Source organism: Pieris brassicae, chromosome 2 (genome assembly GCF_905147105.1).
Source record: "Pieris brassicae chromosome 2, ilPieBrab1.1, whole genome shotgun sequence".
NCBI lineage: Eukaryota > Metazoa > Arthropoda > Insecta > Lepidoptera > Pieridae > Pieris > Pieris brassicae.
The window spans coordinates 20,847,314-20,858,077 of record NC_059666.1 but is presented as its reverse complement, the minus strand read 5'-3'; the positions used below and the strand labels follow the sequence as shown (position 1 = coordinate 20,858,077).

Sequence of the window (10,764 nt, the reverse complement as noted above, 5' to 3'; positions counted from 1 at the left end):
CTTTTACACATTAAGATAAATAGGTGTGTTGCACAGTTACATTCGTAAATATCTTGAAATTTGACGCATAAACAGAAATAACATATTAACATTAAATTTAATTAATTTTAAGCACCATCAATTAGCAATGTAAATTCGAGGTATATTTTTCGTGGAACTCGGCAACTCGTCGTTACGCTTCTATTACAGGCGAACAGTTACAGAGTTTGAAGTTCAGTCTTCTTGCGTCGTTCGTAGCGGACGGACGTGCGTTATAAATAAAGATTTCACGTACATTCTGTGGGAGTGAAGTGCTTGTGTTTCGGATTATTAATTAAGTGAGTTTGTAAGTATCAATGTTTGTGAAACTAAAATAACTTTAGAGTTTTTGGTTACAGCTATTTTGGTACAAAGTATAATACAAAACTTTTTACATACTTTAGCATAATTAAAACTTTATATTATTTTAGATTTTGAAAATAAAAATATAATAGTAATTTTATATGCTTTTGCATTAAGAGAGAAGGTTTTTTGTTTTATGTGTAGATGTTATATAAATATAAATTATAATTAATTGTTGTCTTAAGTTATTGGTTTAATAAAAATCAATACTGAAACAATAAGGTCAAATAAACGGGAGGAAGATTTGTCCTTTGTAAAGATACTACTAAAATACTTTGTATACATAATATATGCTTACCTTATATAAACGCAAATTGAAAAATATATGTAAAAATAAAATTAAAGTACATTAAATTTAAGTGACCTTTTCAATCGCAAGTCATTGCTAATTGATTGATCATTGGAAGAAAATTAACTGAAGATTTCTGCATAAATGATTTATTGGGTAAGACGTAAGATATCTTGTATTATTTGATCAATTATAATATAAATATCAGCAAAAATAACGATTGAGTTATGACTATAAAACAACGTTAAATGTAGTATTGTCTTTTGTTGACATGGCTTTTACACATTAAGAAAACACTTTTTAAACGGATTGAAGCTATATATTATAATTATAAACTTATAATTATTTAAATTTAAAATTATGTTTTTTCTTATTAGTGTTTTCTTAACGTTAAATGTGTTTATAACTAAAATGTGGCAGGTCTATTAATAATTATTAATTACGAATAACAAATGCTTGTTATTTCATTTGTAATTTTATACATTAGCCTAGCTATGACTTATCCGAAAACATATATTTATGAATAGTAAAGGAATAAAAACCACCGAATTCAAACTTGCTTATTGTTGCTTGCAAAATTCAATGTGGTTCCTAATTTGGTCCGGGAATAAAAAAGTTTGGTTTGGCAGTCATATCATATCACATATCACTTCGTATTCCAATAATAGCCGGCATACTTATTTCTGGCCTACGCCCTTTTTAGGATTAACGGAAATTGTCTCATACAAATATCCATTGAGTAGTCTGCAAAATTTGTTTATGATGCTATACAAACTAAAGCTATGACGAAAATCTCTACATAATTACATAGTTCAGCTATAGAATTTAAGCCAATTACAAGAAATTCAACCCATCCAATTATTCCACACTTAAAGTGAATATTAATTGTTCCTGACGGAATTGAAATACTTAAAATATTTGACTGGCACTTTTATTGAACGGATAATTACATAGCGTGTCTCAATAACAGGCGTAAGGCTGTGTGGGTGTAAATTCTGAGTAGCTATTTGGTTGAGAAACTGAGATGCGGTATTTTGATAACCCACTTTAAAAAGTTTAATTAAAGATTTAAGCTCATCACACATTTCATTACATTTAAATTGTGTTTTTCATTTGATTTACAAGTGGGAACAGCTTTTTAAGGAAAAATTGTATGTAATAATTTATGTAATTAGGTGTTTATAAATCATAAATACTTTAATTCAATTAAGAAATGAAAAATAACAAAGAATGTCAAAAAAATATTTCCAAACGGTGGTTAAGACCTGTAATAAGTACCTCCAACCCCATGTACACTGTACATTATGTACTTTTGCTAATAGGAAAAAATAAGGCGCTACACAACCGTAATCAAACCAGTATACCTTTATGTAGAAACAATAACCTTTATAAATGGCCGAGTTTTAACGCTTCAATTAGGTCCTCGAACAGTTGCAATAATCTCTGTTATTACGTTTTATTTTCAGAACATATATCAATTTTGATGACGTAAAACTACGTGCTACGTAGGCGTCGTAGCCTACGATGTAGCGGTGTTTCTACAAAGCTCGGCGCGACTAAGCTTTACGCTTTTCTTTTAAAAATGTTATTTAATTTGTTTATTGTTTTTTTTATAGTTATTGCTGATACATTTGTTTGATAAAATGTATAATTAAAATTTACATCAAATGATAAGAAAATGATGTCGCAAAATTTCTATTTGATTTAGAGCAAAAGGGTAACTGACGGATATGACAAAACGGAAGCCTTTTGACAGACTTACTTTTGATGACTTTGATCTTACGTTAACGAGCCGATTTGAATTAGAAATGAATGTAAATTTATTAATTTACTAGGTTCTATTGACATTGAAAAGGTTATCTGCAAACTGAAGTTACCCCCTTCATGACTAGGTTAGTAGAGTAGAAGTTCATTGTAGGAACCGTAAGTATTAGAAGAGGTAATCAAACAAAATATATGTATAATACAAAATCTATTATCTGTGACGACGATGTGTGAACGACTTTTCTAGAAATGATTTGGAACAAAAATTCTTAAGCAAAAATCTTGAGCAGAATTTATCAATCATTTGTTTTGAGCGACGTGATTAAATAACACAATTGATGGATTCTCGCTCGGAATAGTTATCAGATTCTATCATTTTATTTTATTTATATATATATATTTGAAGTTTTATCTTTATTGGTAATCATAACATCGAAATATACGTTATATTAAACAAGTAGTTATATTAAATTCTATAAGCACACTTCTGAAACAGTTTACTATCTTTTGACGACCCATCTTACTTTGTATAGATTTCGCAAGTTAGTACATGTAAAACTGTATCTTTCGCTTAAACATACTAAATCGCTAAAGTCTTCGTAGGTTATCGGAAAACGACAGCGGAAAACCATATGTTATGATCAACTCGAGGTAGAGTAATTAATATAATTATAACAACTTAATTTTGGTAATTAAATAGAGTTCTGATGTTATCATTTGTTTCCAATTATATTTATTATTGGGTTAACCTACTCCATGATGATCTATATTAAAAATTATGTATTTGTTTTGATATAAGTAATAATTTTATTATTGTATCTGATATCGTCACAAAAAAAATTAAAAGGTTTTACAATTCAATACAACACCTCATAACAAAATACAATTTTATCCTAACAATGGCCTGTTAACATCTCCAATGAAAATTATAATTTCGAAATAAGAACGCCATTGTTTTGTTTGAGATCTTGAACAACTCGTAAATTGCTTTAACCCCCCGCGATGCTCAATTGTTTTTACTTGACATTGAAGTCGGTTAAGCAAACGGCTCAAATTATCGCTTTTACTTGAAAAGTTAAGGAAGTTTGAAACAATAGCAAATAGGTTCCTTTTCATAAGCTCTATTCTTTAAATAAATTACAAATTAACCTTGTGTTCAAGTGATGTATTTTATATTACAATTAAGAATAGACGAAAAATTAAGACAAACTAATCTTCGTTACTAATACTTTTCACAAATCACGTAAGAATTTTGAAGAAAACGTTTACTTTTACGTTTTACTTTCTTAACCTACATAGTAATCATTAAAAAGTAGTAAAAAGTAAATTAAATCAAATTTAAAGTTTGATCCCCGTTGCAGTGTACCTTTAGCCGGTACTTGCGATACTTAGTCGTTGAGCGTGGAAAGTAAATGAAAGTAAAAATGTATGTATTATGTATGTATTTATATCATAAAAAAATATTAACACAAAATGTCAGAATATTCGAACTTTAGATTATACCACCGTTACCATTGTTGTACCATGTCCTTGCAAACCATTTGCCAGTTCACTCAACGGACAACTAATGTTAATAATGTTAAATTAGCTTCCACTCTTAAGTCAGTTGTCCTTAAATGCGTTTAAACATAGATTTTTTAAATAATACATTATATCGCATTCCCTATGTAAGTCTAAATTTTCACGAACAGTCGCAAAACATTTTCAAATACATTTCCCATCCTACTGGAAATTTCGAGTTATTACAGTACAATCGCAAACTCAGCACTTAATTATCGCTAATACCGGAGACATTCACCGACGTTAGATAATGATGACTGAGTAAGCGATTTATTACAAGCCGAGGTAAATTAAGCCACATTCGGAGAGCACTTACGTCTATCGATCACAGACAATTAGGACTTGATGCATGGTACTGACAGTGGATCTATTCTCTGCAATTGTTCTAATGTAATACTAATATAAATAGGTGTAACTGTCATATGTTTGGGCTTTATTACCGACTCGATCGATTTTTATTCGAAACTTTAATCATCGCTTCTCGGAATTGTTTGTGTTAGATATCGGACTATGATGTCCAATGCACATACACGACCCCTGCGTGGTAAGTGTTAATAAAGGTGACGTAGTGTAGCACGATGCTGTAAAAGGCTTTGATTGATTTGAAGAGTTTTACTAGATAGCGTGATTTAAGGAGTAGGGTTGTAAATTAACTGGAGTGGTCTCTTGTTGAACAGGTCAAAAATGTCTTGCCAAACATGAAACACGTGTTTCCCATGTTGAAACCCCTAGTTCAATACATTTAGTGGTATTAGCTCTGCAATATAAAACCGCATACCACCACAACCGCAGCTAATTACAAAAACAATTCCCATCCGTTTGGTGAACTATGGTTTCGTTATGATTGATATTGATAATTTAATTTTCTTTATAAATCAATTTTTATCATTTGGCATCAGGCGAGCCCACTCGTTTGTTGTAAAAATGATATATAAAACTGAAAAAAAATGTTACGCTATTATATATAAATGTGCCTGAAGTTTGAGTACAAATTGTAGTAAATTTATCGTAGGAATAAAACTGTTATACTGATATTTGGCGATAAATTAAACATACAATAATTTTGTTTATGTAATTATATACTAGATACTTACAACTGAGCCTTTCTATTGTATGTGTAAGTAACATACGCAATGGTTTTTGTTGTCCACTTGAGAAACTTAAACGATAGATTTTAGGAAAACAATAGGAAATTATTAACGGGAAGTAAATTTTCAAAACATAAAAACTGAAACTCAAATTCCAAATAATTATTATAAATTTTCGAATAGGCCCCGTTAACAATCATATTGCCCCCCTGTTGGGCGTGACCCCCGCGTTGGGAAACACTGAGCTTGATGAAAACCCAAAACAACTTCGGTATAGATTTCTCATATTAAATATTAAGTTCATCTAATATAGAAGCCAAGTGAAAATCGACGCGATTCATCAAACATTGCCCTTAATCCATCAAGTTGAGCCTACTTAGACTCGACTCGTGTTAGGTGAGCCCTTAAACCTTTAAGAATGTCTGCAAAGATACGGCGTAGCTTACGTTAGGATGATACTCAACTGTAAGGAAATTTTTCAGAAGCAATTTACATTGACAAATTTTCGTCGATAAAATTTGTCGTGAAAACGAGTCGGCGTCGTTTCTTAAGCACTGACTATTGAAAGACAAATTAAAAATGCATTAATTAGGTTATTAATATTTTAAATGAATACTTTGTGTTAGTCATTATACGCTTCTATTAAATATAATACATGGAAAATTTGAAGCTATAGTAAACTCCATAACATAACCTCACAGTATTGTGCTAATACAAAGCGTTTAAACTAGTTATTCCCAACGTGGAGCCCACGCCTCAAAAGGGGGGCAATTCTATTGCTAAGGGGGGCTATTTTTATTAATTTTTTTTTATTAATTCCTTAATTTTTAAATTTAATTTCCTAGTAATTACTTCCTAAAACCTATCATTAAAGTTTCTTAAGTGGACAACTGAATTATCAATACAAAAATTATGTATGTTGAATATTGGACATAAGAATTTTAGAAAAGCTCCAGGGGGGAATGGCACAAAAAAGGATTGGAATCACTGATTTAAACATTTCAAACGATCTTCTCTATATATATCAAATTCTCGTGTCACTGTTCGTTCTCATACTCCTCCGAAACGGCTCGACCGATGCTTATGAATTTTTTATGCATATTCAGTAAGTCTGAGAATCGGCTACTATCTATCTTTTAAACCACTAAGTGATAGGATGTAATTAATTAATTTTTTAGACTATGTTTTTGTTTTTATTTTTTTTTATGATACAGCATACAAAAATACAGATAACCCTTAATTGTCACTCCTCTACGCTCTCCCTATTTTTTATTATAGTAGATAGGTTATTTTTATTGAACTAAAAAAATGTTTCTTGCAAATAATAGACACGGCAAAACGACGTTTGCCGGATCAGCTAGTAGTTTGTAAATAAGCACAAGTCTGTCGTGATTAAATAATTTTATATTCTATATTAAAATGTCCAATTAAAGTACATTTTTCTCTAATATGCATTTATGCATCTAAATTCCTATACATAACGAATTTAACAAGCATATGAGCCGATTCGGTTGAAAACAAATCAATCTTCAGGAACACATTGTTAGCCAAGGGACTAGATAATCCGTACTTATGTATAAATTGTGATCTTAGCTTATAAAGTTATGAGATTAGAGGGCCTCAAAGGGTATTAAGTTACAACAATATAGGCAATTTGTGTGGAATTATGTTAGATATTGTTAGTTTGAATAACATAATTGCTTTTAAACCGTATTCAAAAACTGCACACAGAACGTATTTTTTACTGAAAATGTAAGGGTATCTCCGTTTGAAACAACAATTGTGAAAAGAAAAAGTCTATATTTTGTGTTTTGATTACTATAACTATAAATCAAAATTTAGTAAAAATTACTAGTTTTGTAAGTAATATTAGTAATCTTAGTTAGTAAGTAAGTTAAATGTCTATAAGATTGTTTAGAAATAAGTTTGGTATTTTATAATAAAATAACACTCCATATAAGATTTTAATGCTTATTATCTACCTTAATGGCTGGAAGTCTTTCACGGTCCGCTTCAGTAGGAATTTTCTATTGCGAACTAGCAAACAGTGGAATTTACTCCCGGTGGGTTCTTCGATGACCATGAATTGTTTGAAAAGAGATCATACTCTTACCTCAAAGGCCGGCAACACAACCACTGAGATGGGTTTCCATTGCCTGCGATAACTTTCCTATACGGGCGTCCCGTTCTCGGGTTTGCTTCCCCCCGTACCCTATTAAAAAGTAATACAAAAAAAACAAATCTATTCTATGTATTTAATATCTTCCAAACATTTTTTTAATACATAAACATGCAATGAAAACCAGTTTATCTTTCGTTTCAGATAATGCACGTCAAGAAGCGACAACGTAAGCGGAGATCAAAACGCAGTGCGGTAAAATGAACTTTACTGAATATGTAATATTATCGACTTGAGAACCAAAATGGCATCCACAATACGCCCGCCGGGCGAAATTTCCAGCAGAGATTTGTTAGTTGTGCTTCTGTTCTTGTGTCAGACCATAGTTTGTGACAGTCAGTGCCCGAAGTTCGCGGAGCGGCCTCTAGAGACGAGAGTACTAGATGCTTCCATAGTTTTTAGAGCAGTTGTGGTTGAAACCCACTTGCAGGTAAATTTATTTATACTATACATATTTGAACATCACTTTATAGTAAGAAATTTACTTAAAATTTAGCATTTTTTTAAAAATCGGTTGCCAAATAAATTGTTAGATAATACAGTATCTACTAAAATAATATAAAAGGATTGAATATTGTTCATCACTTATAACGCTTTATAAAAAGTCGTGTAAACACCCGTAAGAACTCGTCTATCGTTTTACAAATGAATGAGCTCACTGATATTTTTCCGAATCAATTCGATCTAGAAGGAAGAAAATTTCCTTCCTTCAAGAAAGGAAGGACTAATTATAAAACGGCTTGCAACGCATTTGCTTCTTTCTACCTCATTATTTGTCTGTTTGTACCTTGATTAATCTACACAAACACTCGCAAGGAAAATTAAAATGTAAAAAATTGAAGCGATTTTAATAACTCTATCACCATTTCTATGTATCATATAATACATTAATCTAAAGAATATATAAAAGTATCTCTTAAAAAACGCTGTCATAATATTGTATTTATACATTCACACCTTTTTCCCAAAGGGGTAGGCTGACATACCTCTCTCGCTTCATGCACTTTCGTAACATTTACCATGTTATGGTCACGTTTGGCCTTTCCCTTTTCTAGTACGTCCTAAATTCTGTCCGGGTATGCACAATTAGCCTAACCTCACCACCCACGGTTGCCTTGTATATCTTACTCGATAGCCGCTTCTCATTACTCCACTCTATGTGGCCAAACCACTTAACCATTCAAAGTCAAATTAATTTATTCATTTAGGTTACGTAATGTACACTTATGAACGTCAAGAAAGAAATACATATTAAATATTGAATGCTTCTTATTTTACATTTACTGCCCGTTCTCACGGGAGTACAACGGACGAAAAGAACTGGCAATAAACTCATTGTCACTACATCCTCATATCACACTGCAAATAATTTCATACTGTTAATTTCTGAATAAATTTCGCATTTATCAAATGTCAAACAGCGCAATGTGACGTTCCGACCAAGGGACGAACAATAATTCCAATATCGGAAATAATTTAAACCTGAATTATGCTAACCTGATTGCATTTGCATTGAATTGTTATTGTGATTTAGGTAAATAATCGCTGCTTATTTAACTGATTATTTGTTTTCGACATGAAAGGGAATACAAATTGTAAAACCCTACGTTTAAATGTTTGAATGTACGTTTGAATACGTTTGAATGTATGGAGAGAATTACAAATGGCGTTTCTATAAATAATGTGTGTAATGCTTTGGGAGTACGCAGTGGTTCAAATCAGGCACCAATAAAAGATTTAAGTTGTCTCTTGGTAGATACGTTGAGCTCAGAGTTGGTGTTTTCCTAGCTCAACGAATAAGTATCGCAATATAACGAGGAAATGCTGTCAGCGTCAATGGTACACTGGCACAGGAAAACTTTTAATTGTTTTAATTTTAATGATTATTATTATGTAGGTTAAGAATATTGTAAATACTGTATATTTGTGAGTCGCAAATAAATATTATTAGATACAAATGTTACGCTTAGACATGCCGGATACCTCACAATGTTTTCTTCTCTGTACAGACAAGTATTAGTAGAGAATCGTAGGATACACAACTAGGTCTGTATGTCTCTAGGGTTGAGACTCGCACGCTTAACTATTATATGCATTATAATATATTATAGATTGCTCTAAAGTCACTTTGCAGTATGACACAATTACAAGTGATAAATGGCGGATAATATTTTTACATTTTTATTTCGCTCGTAGAATATAGAGGTAATTTATTGCAGATCATAAAGATGAGAACGTAAAAGCCCTATTAAAGCGAAGATTGTTTTTATTTATATAACAAATACAAAGTCAAAGTCAAAAATCATTTATTCATTTAGGTAACACAATGTACACAAATTAACGTTAGTAGCACAACTAGCGACACCTACAATCTACGGCTACAATTCAGTACGATGACGCCATGCCTTCTCGTGCTAACAAAGTCAGTTTGTCAAGGATATATATATATCTCAACCATTTCAAGAAGTTATATATATAATTTCTTGAAATGGTTGAGGGTCCCTTTAGGTCAGAAGAAGCGCACCTTCCACCACCACCACGTAACTAAATAAATAACGATTGTCAATGTTAAATACAATTTAGATCACATACTTATCATGTACTTAGCCGAGAGTTTTTTTATCTCGTAACTCTTTTGTTTATTTAATAAAAAATATATCTAAATTTTAGACATATATAATATAGGTATAAGTTAAAAACTATACTGTAATTATGCATCAAACAGTTGATTAGATTTATTTAATATAATTATGATTATCTCTATACATAAACAATTCTCGTGTCACAATGTTTGTTCCCATACTCCTCCGAAACGGTTCGACCGACGCTTATGAATTTTTTATGCATATTCAGTAAGTCTGAGAATCGGCTACTATCTATCTAAGTGATAAGGGTCCACCCCAAAATTGTTTTTTTAGACAATTTTTTGTCTTTATTTTTATGATACAAAATACATACAACCCTTAATTGTCACCCCTCCACGATCAACCCCTATTTTATTAAAGTATATAGGTTATTTTTATGTTTTATTGAACTAAAAAAATGTTTCCTGGAAATAATATACATGGCAAAACGACGTTTGCCGGGTCAGCTAGTAAGGTATAATATATAACTGTCAAATATATATTATATTATATTTATATATGAATTAATTTTTTGACATTTTATTTTGTTAACATTCCTTACATTACTATTACAATTTAAACAGTGGGAACCGCTTAAAAGCATAAAGGTAACAATATCAAATTGCAACATTACCCCAAGTTTTATATGACTTACCTGGGCACTTAAATGCGCGCGTGAACTAACAATTATGTTGCATTATTTTATATAATAACGTTTTTTTTAACGACGTATTGACGTCTCGGGCAATTTTATTCGAAATGAAATACTAAGTTGTTGTATTTAAAACGTTTAAATTGATTATCCAACACCAAAACAATATTAAACGATAATTTCAGGAGGTACTGGGACTTGAGCCAAAATCCCTTTTCGACAGGCGT

The 10,764-nt window shown here is 31.2% G+C and overlaps 1 protein-coding gene across 2 annotated transcripts in view; it reads left to right on the top strand.

Annotated features, from left to right (window-relative positions):
- Positions 1 to 238: 238 nt before the first annotated feature.
- LOC123720858 overlaps positions 239 to 10,764 on the top strand; it is a 28,449-nt gene continuing 17,923 nt past the window's right edge. For both annotated transcript variants that reach the window (XM_045677673.1, XM_045677672.1), the window contains exons 1-2: positions 239 to 325; positions 7,406 to 7,691. In XM_045677673.1, coding sequence (XP_045533629.1) covers positions 7,506 to 7,691 — 186 coding nt within the window. In that variant the 5' untranslated portion in view covers positions 239 to 325; positions 7,406 to 7,505. The remainder of the gene's footprint in view (positions 326 to 7,405; positions 7,692 to 10,764) is intronic.